This window comes from Nanorana parkeri, unplaced genomic scaffold (genome assembly GCF_000935625.1).
Source record: "Nanorana parkeri isolate BGI_ZX_2015 unplaced genomic scaffold, ASM93562v1 scaffold2, whole genome shotgun sequence".
Taxonomy (NCBI): Eukaryota; Metazoa; Chordata; class Amphibia; order Anura; family Dicroglossidae; genus Nanorana; species Nanorana parkeri.
Window position 1 is genome coordinate 156,253 of NW_017306270.1, and position 16,968 is coordinate 173,220.

The 16,968-nt window shown below is 39.8% G+C and overlaps 1 protein-coding gene across 1 annotated transcript; it reads left to right on the forward strand.

Annotated features, from left to right (window-relative positions):
• The first annotated feature begins 479 nt into the window (after positions 1-479).
• ANKRD2 (ankyrin repeat domain 2) lies at positions 480-16,284 on the forward strand. The gene is made up of 9 exons (XM_018561051.1): positions 480-552; positions 5,476-5,583; positions 6,374-6,535; positions 8,067-8,174; positions 11,773-11,871; positions 12,633-12,731; positions 13,417-13,515; positions 15,377-15,475; positions 16,072-16,284. Exons 1-9 carry the CDS (start codon positions 490-492, stop codon positions 16,171-16,173), a joined length of 939 nt encoding a protein of 312 aa, XP_018416553.1. The 5' UTR covers positions 480-489; the 3' UTR covers positions 16,174-16,284.
• The last annotated feature ends 684 nt before the right edge of the window (positions 16,285-16,968 follow it).

Consider the following 16,968-nt stretch of genomic DNA (forward strand, 5'->3'; position numbering starts at 1 on the left):
AAACAACCATGGATTACAGTAAGGCACACATTACAGTATCGTTTTATGTTAAAAAAATCTGAGGGTTTAATGTCACTTTAAGGAGGATGTCACTGGAGTAACTGGGATCTGAGGGCCAGCACAGTTTGAAGAGTGAATTGTAAAGGTGACCTAAGGTCAGGGAGAGAGAGACATGACATAATGTGGCAAGATGAGCTCATGTTAAAGGCTGCCAGGTCATGTGCAAGAGGGCTACACCTGTTTATCTGGAATGGTGGTCCTGACTATTCTGAAAGGGAGAAGGGTGGAGCGTCCTCGGAAGGCTTGCTATAAAGGCCTGTGTGAATTGGGACAGAGATGGACAGTTCATCACCCTTCTGATACAAACACAACCGACTGCATTTTATTTTTATTACAGAACAAAAATTATCTAAAAACATCTTAATAGCTACAGAACTCTTTAAAAAAAAAAAATCCTGACTTGTTACGTTTTGGATTATGAACCTGGAAATGGAAGACGAAGTGAAATGGGCCACGAAGCTCATTGACCAAAAGTTGGAAGAAGAAAAAGAGGTGAGTGTTTGCTTAAGCCAAATATGTTATAAAGAATGCGTAAAGCTTATAAGGTAATACATTGAGAGCTTGAATGTATGGCTGGGGACACAAAACAACAAAAATAACATTGAAATTGAAACACAAAATTGGTAATTAAGTAACTAAATAATGGGTGGAACTAAAATAGAAATACAGTAAATGGATTGCTTAGTCATCCTTGTAAATGATAATGTGATCGGAGATATGTTACACTATGAGAAGATAATGGAAAGTAAAAAAAAAAAACTAAACACAAATTGGTAATTAGGTAACTCAAATTTGGGTAGAAGTAGCATAGAAATAGCTTAATGGGTCAGTTCGCTTTCTTTGTAATGATAATGTGATTTGAGAGATGTGATATACATATATATATATATATGAAAGATAATGTATTTGAGCAAAGCTTGTTGACATTAACTGATGTAACTCATTTTTACAGTGCTTCTAATCTAATACAGTACATTCAGAGCTTGGATGTATGGGTGGGGACTGAAAGTAAAAAAAAAACTAAATTTAAATTAAGAAAGCTAAACGCAAATTGTTAATTAGGTAACTTAAATTTGGGTAGAACTAAAATAGAAATAGCTTTTTATTTTTCCTTATTTACACAATGGTTGCCTTTGTGATTTGTTTGTTGGAGATTGTTAAATACAAAATTATAAGAAATATAGAAATGGCTGAATGGGTCGGTTAGTTATCTTTGCAATGATAATGTGATTTCAGAGATGTTATATATAATAAAGGAAGATAATTTATCTGAGCAAAACTTGTTAACATCAACCGATGTGGCTCATTTTTATAGTGCTTATAACCCACTTACTGTAACATTTAATAGGGCCACATAAAACAAGATGCATCGTGTCTGTAATTGAATACTTTGTCAGTAAGCCATCCTAGTTACCAAATATTAATAAGGTTTTGTACACCATCCAACATTTCTCAGACTACAACACTACTTAAGTATAATTACAATATTTCTTAGCCTTTCATTTCCTGTATTATTTCATAAAAGATGCAGACTGCATTCATTATGACTAATACATCTCCTACAAACAATAGACAGAGGCATAATGCAGAAATATACACAAATTTAAATAACACATTTTTGATTTTTGGTGATTGGGATTCTTTCCTGAATATGGTGAAATGCCTAAATAGTGTTAAATAAGTTAACAAGGAAGAGCACATTTTTTTTTATTAATCAATTTTTATCCAATTTCTATTACACTACAAATATACAATATTAAAGTGACATTAAAGTGAAAGTCCCCCCCAATGCTAATATAAGGACTTACCATAAATCATGCCTCTTAATCCGATCTTCTTTCCTGTAGTTTTCAGCTGTCCCTCCAGCGCAGGTTCGGATCTCCGATCCAGCGCTGACTCCTCTGTCCTCCTGTCCTCCTCCTTCTCTCATGTCTCACGGAGTCTGTTCGCGTGCACGCTGCTCCATATACTTACCTTGTGTCTCTCCTCGTCTCACGAACATCTGAACTGCGCATGCGCCTGCCCCAAGATCCTTTGCGGCCGCCTGAGAAATTTTCAGATGTTCGGACGGGAACGCGCGTTGGAGACACAGGTAAGTATTAACCCTTTTTAAAAAATTATTATTTGACATTTTTTTTTTATTGTTTTGCATATATCTACTGCTTGCCAGCCATAGATATATGCAAAAACCGCTGAGGGTTTAATACACCACCTTTAATGTATATACAGTTACAAATACCTACAAACTCAGGCATATACAGTATACACCAATAAACATTAAAACATGCGCCCATTGGTTTCTGGTTGGTCTTATTATATCCCCAAACCCATATCGCTCACTTGTTTTCTCTGCCAAATATTTGTCAAAAGAAAGCTTTATAGAGAAGCTACCATCCCACTATACATATTCGTTCACCCTTCAGTTTCTTCTTTGGCCTTTTTTGCTCATTCATTAACATTTAGTAAAGGTTCAGATCCCCAGAGACCAGAACAATACAAAACAGATCAAAGGAAGAAAAAAAAAAAGTTAGAGTGAAATGATCTGTCCAAATTAAGAAGATTACCCAGACTGAGCAGATATGTGAATATACACACAAATCCAGAAAAATTGCCTAAACTGTGCAGATTTAATGGTTTAAACTAGGGATGTCCAGATACCAGTTCAGATATATTCAGGCATTTTCATGAGAACTACCAGGGTTGCAGAGGTTGCAGCTGGGACCTGGCTCTGATCGGATCTCCGATCCAGCGCTGACTCCTCTGTCCTCCTGTCCTCCTCCTTCTCTCATGTCTCACGGAGTCTGTTCGCGTGCACGCTGCTCCATATACTTACCTTGTGTCTCTCCTCGTCTCACGAACATCTGAACTGCGCATGCGCCTGCCCCAAGATCCTTTGCGGCCGCCTGAGAAATTTTCAGATGTTCGGACGGGAACGCGCGTTGGAGACACAGGTAAGTATTAACCCTTTTTAAAAAATTATTATTTGACATTTTTTTTTTATTGTTTTGCATATATCTACTGCTTGCCAGCCATAGATATATGCAGGCATTTTCATGAGAACTACCAGGGTTGCAGAGGTTGCAGCTGGGACCTGGCTCTGGCGCTCCACCACTGTCCTGAAATCATTAGTCTGTATTGTTTTATAAAAACTGTCACATGACAATAAACAAAAGTGTATCAGTACTTGTATCTGTGAGGACTTGGAGAAGTATCAGTACTTGTAAAAAATGGTATTGGTGCTTCCCTTATATCTGTTTATAAAAACAAAATCATACATAAAACAGAGATGTACAAATCCCAGGAGCTCCGTGTGCTCTTTACACATGACAGCTGCCTCCTAATTTTTGAGTTTTTCTCTAGTCTAGTCTTGGAGCTGGAAAAGTATCTGTACTTGTACTTGTACCGAGCATGGTACTTGGTATCGGTGCATCTCTAGTTTAAATCTCCCCACAAAACTAATGGGTAGACCCAATTGGACCCCTTACCAGTTAACTACTGCACTCTAAAAATAACTGCTTAACATATAATTATGCTAATCTAATTACATTGCTGACAATATTATATCATGTGCCACATGAACAGAAAATCTCCACTTGTTTCCTCAGTCCTTAAGTGAAGTGGGCCCGTTTACCATTGTGGAGCAAACTGGTCCCAAGAAAACAATTGTTGATCTGCTATTATCAGCCCCAACAAAAGAGTGATTGGGCAAAACTCAGAAGGGGCAGATTCTCAGATTCTAAGTATAGAAGGAAGATGTGTGTTTATTTTAAATTGTGTGTGTGTATATACATATATATATATATATATATATAACACACACACAGCCTGGCCAAAAGAAAAAGAAAAAAGTCACCACCTGGAATTCAAGCAGTGTTATGATCTGGGGATGCTTCAGTTGGTCAGGTCTAGATTTAGCATTGTTTATGTCCCCAAAAAATAAGGTCAGCTGCCAACCTGAATATACTGAATAACCAGGTTTTTTCCATCAATTGATTTTTTTTCTTTCCTGATGGCACATTATTGGGCATATTCCAGGATGACAATGCCAGGATTCATCGGGCTCAGATTGTGAAAGAGTGGTTCAGGGAGCATGAGACACCATTGTCACACATAGATTGGCCACCACAGAGTGCAGACCTTAACCCCATTGAGAATGTTTGGGATGTCCTGGAGAAGACTTTACACAGTGCTCTGACTCTCCCATCATCAATACAAGGTCTTGATGGAAAATGAATGTAACTGTGGATGGAAATAAATGTTGTGACGTTGCATAAGCTTATCAAAATGATGCCATGCCGAATGCATGCCGTAATCAAAGCTAAAGGTGGTCACAAGAGGTATTAGTAATGTGTGACTTTGTTTTTGGTTAGGCAGTGTGTGTATATATGCTATTACTACTTTTTAATACAAAATAGTGTTTTTTTTATGACAAATGTATGTGAAATATGACATATGGAACAGAAGATACTGCTGCCTTTCCAAAGTTTAGGTCTCATTCACACGATAGCGCTGTGGTAATGTATTACACGCATTGGGTTGACACAATGCCATTCATTCCAAATGGCACCCAAACACACCTTGTGTTGTAGTGTACTGCCAAAATTGCTATGAACACCTGTTTTGGTGCATTTGGCAGCCTATTCAAATGAAAATTCTGCCTTATGCAATGCACAGCTTTACACTCGTGTGCCAATACAACGCAATAGTGTGAATGGGCATTTGAACGATGGCTAAAGCCAAAACCATTTTGGATAGAATTGAGAATAGTTAAAACCTCCGTGGGGTTTTCCCCCCACACTGCAAGGGTTAAGTGCTAATTTTTCTCTAGGGACACTAATAACAAAGAACTTTGGAGCCGGCTGCCTACTAGTCCAGTCCCTTCAGCCTGTCTTCTCCTCTGCTCCAGCAATTAAATGTCTCTCAGCAACCTCACATACTATACACCGTATAGGATGTGATGACTCAATGGGCTTTAGACCACTGGAGTGGAGGTGGAGCCAGGCTGAAGGTACCAGTCTAACAGCCAGCTGGCTCCAAGGTTTAGGTGAGTATAACTTTGTTGTTTTCCTAGCCCCACTGCAAGGGTTAATAATATTTATTTGCTGAATACTTCTTTAAGATAATAGTCGAGGGGATTCTCCTTACACAGCAATTCTGTGAGCTCGAAATAATTGAAAACTCACAGTTGTGGGCCACAGCATCAAATAGCCTGTTTCTCATCCAGCCCTCTTCTGTTTTGCAATGCGAAATTATGTGTTTACGGATCTTTTCTGCCGCCTGTTACATTCAATCTCTTTTATCTCCATGATTTTCTTTTTTTTTATACAGTATGGACATCATTAAAAAGAATCAAAATTGTATGAGGGAGAATCTCATCTGTGATGCTTATATAATATTTTATCTGTTATCGTTTAGATAAATAAACCTCGATTTCGGAAGATTGGAGTGATCGACATAGACTGCAGTGGAATCAATGAAGAGAACATCAAACCCCCAATCAATCGAAATCTGGCCAACTTGAAGGTATTTTTTGTTTATGTTTAATGATTTAATCAATCAAAATTTACACTTAGAAACCCGCTCACCTACCACCCCTCGACTTTAATCACTTAGAATTACTATTTTACTCTCACAACGCTACAACGACAGCTTGATGGATCCAATTTTTAAAAAGTGGTGTAGAATTCTGAGTTTTACTTCAAAGAGCCCACTTATATGTCAGTGTCTTTGCACTGCTCCACTAGATGAGGGCTACCATACTGCAACAAGAGCTTACACAGGACTTGCTTTCCCAATAGCCAGAAGCTAATCCGAGTGATGATGGAGCAAAGGAAAGGTGATAGAGGACTAAGAACAAAAATGGCTACAAAGAGCCTGGGGCTTTGAAGGTGCCACAATTAGTACAAGTTCATGTAAATTAGCAAAAACTAATTTTATTAATGCAAAAGTTTAAACCATATATTTAAAAACAATTTGGCCATTACAAGAACCGGTTAAACATAACAAGTATGGGACAGGAAAACCATATACATATAAGTATTTACCTCAACTTACTATGCGGTCTGACCAACGGCTGACAGCGAGATCCAAACCAAGAGGCTCTTTGTTGGGGACTAAGATTCAAAGCAAAACTGTTGTTTTTCCCTGCATTGGCAGAACACAGATAGTTTAGCATATTTAAGCTAATGAAGAATTATTTTGTTATACGCCGCTATGGATTACTGCACATTGCCCATTGCCTTTTGTCTTATTAAATATGGACCTGAGGATGTATCAGCAGCAGATTTATTCTTACAGACATTTACATCTGCAGGGTGAAGATCGAGTGAGAAAGACATCGGTGGACTTGAGAAAGGAAATTATAGACACTGGCGGGATCCAGAATTTAATTGAGATACGCAAAAGAAGGCAGGAGCGAAAGAAGAAGAAGTCGTTAGTGGTGGCACCAGAACCGGAGCCGGAAGTAGAGGAGATTGTAAGTGTGTCAGTTGACTCTTTCCTCTTCTGATGTTGCAAAAGAAAAGTTAAAGAGCATGGGGTTAATTAGTAAAAATAGTTTTTTGTTTTATTTGTGACTACACTGAGTGATGAAAGACCCCACAAAAAGCCAAAGTAGAGCTTACATCATTTTCTTAGGAAAGTACAAGACAACATTCTTCCAACATCTACAAGATGGGCAAATGAGGGAGTAGTAGCTAAAACCCATATACTCCCAACCCTATTTAATTCAGATTAGAGGATGGTGTAATGGTGATTGAGGCAAAGTGAGTAAAAACAGAATAAAGTTTAGATTTTTCAGCAACTTCAAACCACTATGCTAGAAGTATACCAGCGCAGACTTTCCTTTGAGTTGTCAGGTGGGAGATATAGCCCCTCCGTCTTATTCTCTGTCTACTTTTATGCCTTCTCCCAATTGGGCATCTTAATGGAGACCTTCCAGGAAGACACTGTGTAAAAAAGCCATTCCTATAGGGTACCGTCTTTACTATAATGTTCAGCTAATACTATATATGATCAACCTGACTATTACATCTGGGTATAGCTGTCTTTAGGAAGATAGTTCTTTGATTCATGATGTCAGCCAAATATGTTTAGGAATGGTTGATAATCAGTCACACTGTAAGAAAAGAGCACATGCTTTATGCACTTCAGTGAAGCCCACTCTTGCCTTATAACCTCTCTCCACACTGCATGGGGGATTTAAAGCCACTTGTTGTAATGGAGTGTCATCCTTTGTCTGGTTGAGGCAGTAACCTGTAACCTTACCGGCAGTGGATCTGCATGCATTGCACTCCAGAGCCCTAAAAAAGCAGCATGGGGCCAACTTAACAGCCTCACGTATACTGTGCCTGGTATGTGACCGCTCCTCCCCCAAGCAGAGAGGGGCCCAAAGAACTGAGCTTTCTGGTGCATGTACTCTACAGATTAGAAATAACTTTCAAACTCTTTAAAATACATATATAGCTAAACTTCAGACATGTAAATACAATCCAATGCAGTTGTGTATTCCTTTAAAAGTAATTACATTTACTTTACTTGCAACTTGCCTAAGTACCAGACTCTCTCTCTTTCTTATTAAAGTTTTATTAAATCTTTTCTTTACAGCGTAGTTTAGCAGTTCAAAATACAAGAGTAATAGCATATTACATATCTTGCTCACACCACAAACAACATATCCCGGGTCAATAGACATAATATTGTGTTTGTGAAGAAGGCTGAGTTGTAGTTATTTCAGAAGGTATACAACACTAATTGTAACAGAAAAAAAAAGTGGTGTCATCCACCTGGTAGAGGAGAATGAATCACAAAAGTGGTTGGACAGAATTACAAATCCTTTGGCCAAAAAAAAGGTTCGCATATGCATATTTAAATTGTGTATTCAGCTGTATGCCTCAAGTTCAGCTATATAAACACACAGTTGGAATATTCTGTTTATAAAATGATATAATAATTGCCACCTTTCTTTAAAACATGGACACTTCATGCATATCATTTTTGTCCAACAGACGGGACCGATCCCCCCAGACACATTCCTGCAAGCTGCAGTTCAAGGCAAGATGAACATAATTGAGAAGTTTTTGGAGGATGGTGGATCTTCAGACACTTGTGATGAGGTAGGTCTATAAAAAGGATGCCCTGAATGAGCCGGCCTGGCCTCCCACTCTGTCTGAGAAACCTGAGCATCACAGAATCTCATCAATGCATTGCTTGGACAGTGAGTTGCATTCCTCTGGTGTAGCTTAAGATGCAAGCGTACTCTGGGACATGATTCTGATATTCAGTTATGTAACATCAATTAGCATTATATCCCTAATTACTGGCGGTACATCCAAAGGAAAGACTGGACTCTCACATAATGCACAGATGATAAATTCTTCAAGTCTTATGCATGTTTCACCTCTCAGAGTTCTTCAGTGAAGCCTATACATACACAATGTTTGGTGCTCAAAGCAACTTTCCTCAGCTGGGCTCACCTCGTTTTCCCGTTTTACTGGACCTAAAGTACTTATAAACCTAATCACTAAAGTTTGACATAAAAAAAGAAGACATATGATTAGAAATGAACCCTTACCTGCTCATCTATATTTAAATACTTGTCCTTGTGTGTGAAAAGAAACGCTGAATTATTCTTCTGAAAATAACATCTTTATGTGTGTTATAATTGCCTTCCCTGCATGCAGCCCAATTTGTGGGTATTCTTACTGTGGAGTCAATCCAAAGTATATCCCACCGCACTCCTCACTGGAAACAAATCCAAATTCCGGGTGGGTGCCGAAGCAAACGCAGATGCCTCTGCCAACAGCACAAAATCGATAGAGGGTCACTCGCACTCCAATTTGATGCAAAGTCAATCCCTTTATTGACTGGAATAGTGTCACATTTATAGCGATGTTTTGGAACCAAGTGGTTCCTTCTTCTTCCTTCTTCAGGCAAACATAAAGTTATTTATACTTGCCTGAAGAAGGAGACACTTGGTTACGAAACGTCGCTATAAATGTGACATAATTCCAGTCAATAAAGTAATTGAATTTGCATAAAATTGGAGTGCGAGTGACCTATCAATTTTTTACTGTGGAGGTCAAGCAGAGCACAATTGTTTCTTCCAATCCCGCTGTGAGCGTGCCTAAGTTCAGTTGTCAGACAGTTTCATTGATTCCAGCAGATACACACACACCCACAAGTCCTAGCCCCGGGTTCCAGCTCCCAAATGACTCATACTCCAATTCACAATCAAGTAAGATTGAATACCTGTGGTCTGCTGTTCATCATATGGCATCAGTAAACACAGATTGCATGTTTTTATTCTTGGAGTACAGCTACTATATTTATTTACAGTGGTCCACCCCTGTCCTATCAGAAAGCCAGTACAGAGCAATTATGAGCAGGCAATGCTAGAGTGAGTGCATGTAGACAGGAGGTGGTTGATAAATGCAATTATTTATGATACAATGTTTAAGATAACTGAAAATTTCATCCAGTTAAAGTTTAGATCACTGAACCTTGCTTGGATGAAATATTTTGAGATTGTATAAACATGCTTCTATGGGATAATTTTATTTCTACTGCTGATGAGGAAAAAATATGTCTAACTGTACAGGAAAAAGCTGACTCCTGCCTATAGGCACATACTCTGCTTAAAGGTAAATCTGGCCCCAGTGATCACCAAAATGATCAGAATAATATGTTCTTTGTGCATTTTCGGAGCGCTCAGCCTCTGTTTTGGATGTATTTAAAGCTTCTCTGGTAGCAACCGCAGCCAAATACTCAATGCAATTTTGTCTAGTAGAGGTATATTGATGTATGTAAAAAATTTACCGGTAACATGGTTGAAACTGCAAAGGCTACATGTATTCCCAGATGAGCTGTAAAACGATCAGATCATGTGAGGTCTCTGCAATTATTTATGTATTAGTGTATAAATAGCAGCACAAAGACCTTTGGGACAGACGGTTGTAAGTGATTTAAATTACACATGAGATCTCCACGGCTAGATGTGAGGGTGATATGAAGGACACAGAACATAAAAGTGATACATCTTGTACAGTGTAATACTGCACAAATACAAATATGAATGCAATAAGAAATAAAAAAAGAGTACATAAAGAGTACATTTACTGATGAATTCTAAAAACAGAGAGTCTTAGTTTGCCAATTTGGAGAAAAGTAAAAAACAGTTATTCACTATGCCACGGACAGAGGTCCATATCCATTGAAAGAAGGACAGTTAAGGTGATTACAGGGCTGTAGCTGAGGGTATAGAGCCAGCAGAGGGTATTGATGGTGGAGCATAGCTGGCAAGACAACCATGGAGCATGAGTCACTTAGGCACAAGAAGGGCAGAGGTACTTGTAGTCACTGCCAGCTGAGGTGGCAGGGAGTAACATGTTGGAGGCATAGACTGAAGGCTGGAGGCAAGCACAAAGGTTGGATAAAGATTCTGCAGAACAAAGGAAGCCAAAACATTAATTGATGTGACCCAGGACCTTTTTTTCAGGACTGAAGCACTTCCTCTCAGTTACTGTAGGTACTGAAGTTTTCCTCAAAAACTGACTACAGGATTTAATGAACCTCATATTCTTGGGATACATTGGCTGAGGAAGTATCTAGAGACCAGACCTTTCAGCAGGGATACATAGAGATAATTGGGTAGCTTGGGATGCGGAGACCGACAAAGATTGTAGTGGGCTGTAATAGTCTTTGCAGTGAATATATGAGGTCCAATAAAACATGAGGTAAATTTCATGGAGCGAACCTTGCAACTAATGTTTTTGGAGACAATTCAAACTTTATCCTCGGGTTGGAGAAACAGGCCTCTTCAACAGCACCAATCTTCAAATTACTTGTCTCTGACTGCTGGAGCCAGTTTCAAATCTGGGACCAAATTTGGTCAAAATCTTATGGAATAGCACAGAATACAGTAATTTCTGAAGATCAAAGTATTGGCAAAGTGAGATGTGGATGCTTCCCATAGACAATGAAAAATGCATACCACTGGCTTGAGAATTTTAGAAACATTCACTAAAATATCCACAGATGAAGCCTCCTTTATTATAATATTTATATTATTTATAATCACATCAAGAGACTAAAATATCTAGAGATGAAGCCTCTTTAAAAAGGGTGATAAGCTAGACCACAGCTTGAGACTTTTATCATATTCACATCAAGAGACTAAAATATCCACAGACGAAGCCCTTATCAGAAGGGTGGGTAGCTGTACCACAGTGTGAGAATTCACAATTCCCAGTTGTCTGTTTTGAGCCCAGATCCCTAAGCCACCCTTTCCCCCTTACAGCTGTCCTTATAATCATACATAAAATTATAAAATATCAACTTCCTTTTCCGGCTACAAAAGGTGGAAGTGTGGGACCCCAAAATGGATATAATACAAAGGAGCCCAAACGTACAAGGTATCAAAAGACCATCAAAGAATAGGCACAATGTCACGTAGGTGTCATAAGGAATAGTTTTTTGTATTGTAGGTAAAAATGGTTACAACACCGGCAACACGTTTCATGGCAAACATACAGCCACTTTAGGTATCATGTATCCCAACTCTGGTATGAGCTGAGTTAACCCTTTAGTATATAAGCAAGGAGTGATATCAGGATATGAGTAGGGGTTTATTTGGCTCTAGGTCTGCTTTAAAGCTTGATTTTAATTTTGGTTGAACTATATCTAGAAATTCACATTGCTGTTTGTTTGTTGCAGTTCAAGCGGACAGGACTTCACAGAGCATCACTTGAGGGTCACATAGAGATCATCAAGAAACTCATAGACTGTGGAGCATCCATCAACTTCAGAGACAGGGTATGACACTAAGACTGGCCACAGAAAAACACATCCATCGAGCAAAATCAAACTCTTATTTACATGGCAGCAGTGGCTGGCTAAACATGCAGGTTTTCCTAACACTTGAGCTTCAACATTTATGCACACCATATTTATAGTGCTAATTTATAACTTAATGGTAATTATATACAAAACAGTTGGGCATCTATAGCCGTGAGCATGTGGGCAATTGTCATCTTTTTACTTTCGTGTTCTTGTTTTTAAGCTTTTTACTTTAATATAAAAGGCAAAAGTCCTAAATTTTTAGATTGCACAGACTTTTCATATAAAGCAGAATAGGGATGCACCGATATATCGGCCGAAATTGCCACTTTTGGCTAAATGCCGAAAGTGCAATTTTTCTGCCGATACAGTAGCGCATCCCTGGTTTCTTTCCTCCCCGCTGTGTGCTGCTTTGTGTCCCAGCGGGGAGGGGACAAACTGTGACAGGCGGCCGAGCGATGCAGGAATAGAGCGCTATGAGCGGCCGGCGTCTCACCTCCCACACTGCTCAGCCTCCTATCACAGTACAGCAGAGCGGTGTGTGGGCGGAGACAGCCCGCGCTGTCACAGAAGGCTGAGCTCTCCCTGCACCGCTCGATCAAACATTTTTCGGTTTCAGTCTGACATTTTTTTAAATTTCGGTTTCTTTTCGGTTTAGAAATTTCCATTTTGGTGCACCTCTAAAGCAGAATGTTATGCAAAAAAGTGCATACTCATTCTTTTTCTTGTTTGGGTAGTTGGATTGCACGGCTATTTACTGGGCCTGCCGTGGTGGAAAGCTGGATGTTGTGAAGTTTCTTCAGGACCATGGAGCTGAAATTAATGTAAAAGACAAGGTATGAGTTTGTAATCACATTCCTGTTCCTCATCATTTATGTATGTACATAAGGGCTGGACAAATCCCAGGGGCCAGGTAGCCAATGCTCCTTAAAAAGTACAGCTGGCACCTAACAGTTGGGTTTTTCTCTAGTTGTTGTCAATGGAGCTGGCTCCTTAAAAAAATCCTTCTGGCTCCTGGATCGAACAGACTGACCCCTGAATTCCATATTACTTTGTCTACCCCTGATGTACATTATCACACAAGTGTAAGATTGGTGATTTCCTATCCAAAGTGGTTCTCTACCTTTGATAATATTTGACATCTGACTTTGAATTCCCCAAGTATCTTTTTCTTCTATTTCTTCCTTTACTACTTGGTGAGTTACTGACCAGCCATGTCAGCCATGAAGTAAGGATGAGCACAGCAACTTAAAAACAAGTCAGTTTACAAGAAATAAAGCCTAGGATCTCAGTTTTAGAACATTTACAGATTTCGCGTGTGCAATAAATCTAAAGGTGCCTCCAACATGTAATGGCTGCCAGCTTTTGGTAGACCCTTTTATTACCACAAAGAAAAATATCTGGACCGATTTTTTTGGCTTATACGGAGGTAATCATATTTTAATAGGCGAAGTGGTAAAATCATCCAGTAATAGTGAAGAATACTGATGTCTGTTTTTCATTGTGCATCACATATTTCAGGCCCTGAGTACTCCTCTGCACGTTGCCACTCGTACCGGTCATGCTGACATAGTGGAACATCTTATTGCCACTGGGGTGAATATAAACTCCAAGGACAGAGTAAGTCTTTGTTTTTTTCATATCGAAATGGGGATGCCTTACAGGTACATAGATGATCATTAACTTCTACTTCCAGCACATTACTTGATGGCACTTACCCCACACTGCCAACATTACAATAAATGTACCACCATATGGCAAGCTGGCTTCATTCTCCTAAGACAATTGACCTCATTTTCAGTTTCCTGGACTTTCACTGGAATCGCTAGTTACTTCTCAAACATTTTATTCAACACTTTGAAGGGCGAAAAGAATGCCTTGGTTCACATCCTGGCCAGGGCACTAACTGCGTGGAGTTTGCATGTGTTTCTCCCACACTCCAAAGACATGCTTGTAGGTTAATTGGCTCCTGTCTAAATTGGCCTTAGTATGTGTATGCATATGAGATAGGGACCTTAGATTGTAAGCTCCTTTAAGGGCAGGGACGAATGGAAATGAATGGTATGTACAGTGATGCGTAAATTGTCATCCCTATATAAATAACTATAATGAATAAATGTCTAAACACTGACTGAGGCAATACAAATGTTTGAAGTAGACTTAGCAACAGAAAACAAATCTCTTATTAACCATTATTGATGGTGAGTGATCTTTCTGCTGATAGACAGCCAGATACTTCTTTAACACATAAAAAAAAGTTTATAAACTGACATTTGGAGACAAGCGCCGTAAGGTTTCTAGCAGAAACCCTCTGTCGGTAGGCAAACAATAACTTTAGCACCCTTCAATTCAACAATGCAAAGCCAGTACCTTCTAATAGGCAGCTGCATTGTTGAATGCTGGGTGCAAGAAGCGTGGACCTATTTACTTTCTACGAATCCTCAATGAGTATTCACACACCAAAAAAATATGCATGACCCTCTTTTTTCCCAATGCACCATAACACATGGCAGATGTTTTCTGATGTATGTCTTGTGTTGTATTTAAAGTGACACTAAACTCAGGAATTCAATCTTAAAATTGCATTTAAGGGCATTCAAGTACCTTAATTATTAACAGAAGTGTATCTTATTTGTGTATCACTCGGCTGTAGATCCTCAAATCATCTCTGAATTGGTGCCGAAACTGTCCTTCCTTCTGGAGGGGGGCTACTTTTGTTCCCCATGGTCCCTGTGTGCAGGACCGGATTTACTCTCTCTGCTGCCCCAAGGCCAGGCTCCTCAATGCGCCCCCCTACCCGCCAAACCCTAACCCCCTCCCCATGGAGAATGGCAGACCTGCAGGCTGCATACAATGTCACTGAGATCACTTGTAGAAAACAAGCGGCAGCTTCCCCGCTGTACATTTAGCTCTGCTTGCCCAAAGCAGGAATAAATGTAGAAAACAACTACCTGCCCGGGTATCGGGAGATAAGAATTCCACACCCCAGCTGCCCCTCTGCTCCCTGCTGCCCCAAGGCCAGGCCTTTGTTGGCCTTGTGGGAAATCCAGTCCTGCCTGTGTGCGTTGTGAAGTAGCCACCACTCCAAGCTCGCTCCTGTAATGGACTACAATCTCAATACAGATCAGTAAAGTAAATGTGAGATTGGGGAACAAAAGTAGCCACCCTCCAGAAGGAAGGTGAAAAGCACTCACCTCATAGTTCTCCTTTAACATCACCCATCATGTTTATATTAATGGTTAAAGTTACCCATCATGTTTATTCCCTGAGGAAGGTGGGAGGTCTTTAAGCCCCCAAAACATGTTGGGTGTTCATGTTGTCATTTGTAAACCGATACTAAAAGTTTTTGGACTCTCAGACTGTTTGGTGCTCTCATTAGACTGTACTAACATGGTTTATTTTAATTAGCGGATTTTCATCTGCATATTTTATATTACATATATGATTTAAACACTAAGGTATTCTTGTTTGCGGTTTACAGGAGGGTGACACTGCGCTGCATGATGCCGTCAGGCTTAACCGCTACAAAATTATAAAGATGCTGATCATCTATGGAGCCAACATGATGACAAAGAATGCAGTAAGTATTTTTGACTCATTCTGCCAACAAATGTAACTGCTACTATGTTTTGGCCAAAAGTGGTAGACCCATATCTTGTCTATGGTCTCAAAACTGGCTGGTAAGCAGGTTTGCTGCTTTTAGCAACCCATGATGCTCTGGCCGGCGTCCTGCCCACTTCCTGGTCTCAGGTCCATGCAGCATCTCTTAGGGTCATGAGGGGGAGTGGGCAGCAAGTTTGCTGCTTTTAGCAACCTATGGCGCTCTGGCCGGCGTCCTGCCCACCTTCTGGCAACCAGTCACTGGTTGCCAGGAGCTGAGCGGGATGCTCTGGTCGGTGTCCCTCTCAGCTCCTGGTAAACAGTGATGTCAGTGAGCTGGGTGGGATGCCGGACAGAGCTGACACAGAAAATCTTGGCGGACATGACTGCTTAGGGATCCACTGTGCCAAAACCTGTGTCAGAAAGAGCAATTAACAGCAGTTACATAAAAAACTACACACGTAACCATATAGTAATAACATTTCACAAATCTATCAGTCATTCAAGAGTTCTATACTACAACCAAAGCAACAATATTTACATTAACGCTATTATCCCCTTTTGTGTGCAACACAGGATGGCAAAACCCCGACAGATCTGGTGCAGCAATGGCAATCAGATACCCGGGAAGCGCTAGTGAAAAGGACAAACCTTGGCGGCTCTGAGAAGCAAGTGTAAAGAAGAAATCAGCTTAGCTGTTTGTTGCTGAAATGCACAGAACCGGCAGATAGATGTCTGGATGTGACTAGGAAATGCTTTTAAAAATGCTTTTTTAAATGCACATTGTATGATAGAGTATATAACTGTACAGCCATTTCTCCTATAGTCTAAATTATTGTACAAAAGATACTTCTTGTTAAAATAAAGTTGAATTGTATAGCTCGTATATGTTTGTGTGGCTTGGGAAAAATCTTTAAAGCTGTATGGACCAACAGCATTAGGATTACTCTATTGAATTTCGGGGCTGTGGTGCTTCAAATATCTTATATCCACTGATATGAAAAGAAAAAGGTGTGACCCAAAGTCCATGAAGTCTTAAAGTGACACTAATCTCAGAAGATAAATCTTTAAAATGCATCCATGTACCTGAACTATTAACACAAATGTATCTTATTTATGTATCACTCGGCTGTATATCCTCAAATCATCTCTGAATTGGTGCTGACACTGTCCTTCCTTCTGGAGGGGGGCTACTTTTGTTCCCCATGGTCCCTGTGTGTGTTGTAAAGTAGTCACCGCTCCAAGCTCACTCCTGTGATGGACTACAATCTCTATACAAATTAATAAACTAAACATGACATTGTAGTCCATCATGGGAGTGAGCTTGGAGCGGTGACTACTTTACAACACACATAGGGAACATGGGGAACAAAGGTAGTCGCCCTCCAGAAGGAAGGACAGTGTCAGCACCAATTCAGAGATGATTTGAGGATCTACAGCTGAGTGTAGACATGTGCATTCGGACGAACCTGC

What these genes read in the sequence shown, in the direction of transcription:
- ANKRD2 (XM_018561051.1), top strand. Translation starts at nt 490, where the DNA reads ATGGAAGACGAAGTGAAATGGGCCACGAAGCTCATTGACCAAAAGTTG. An exon ending in CCATCAACTTCAGAGACAGG is followed by an intron (nt 11,872 to 12,632) that starts GTATGACACTAA and finishes TTGTTTGGGTAG; the next exon opens with TTGGATTGCACGGCTATTTA. An exon ending in AAATTAATGTAAAAGACAAG is followed by an intron (nt 12,732 to 13,416) that starts GTATGAGTTTGT and finishes CACATATTTCAG; the next exon opens with GCCCTGAGTACTCCTCTGCA.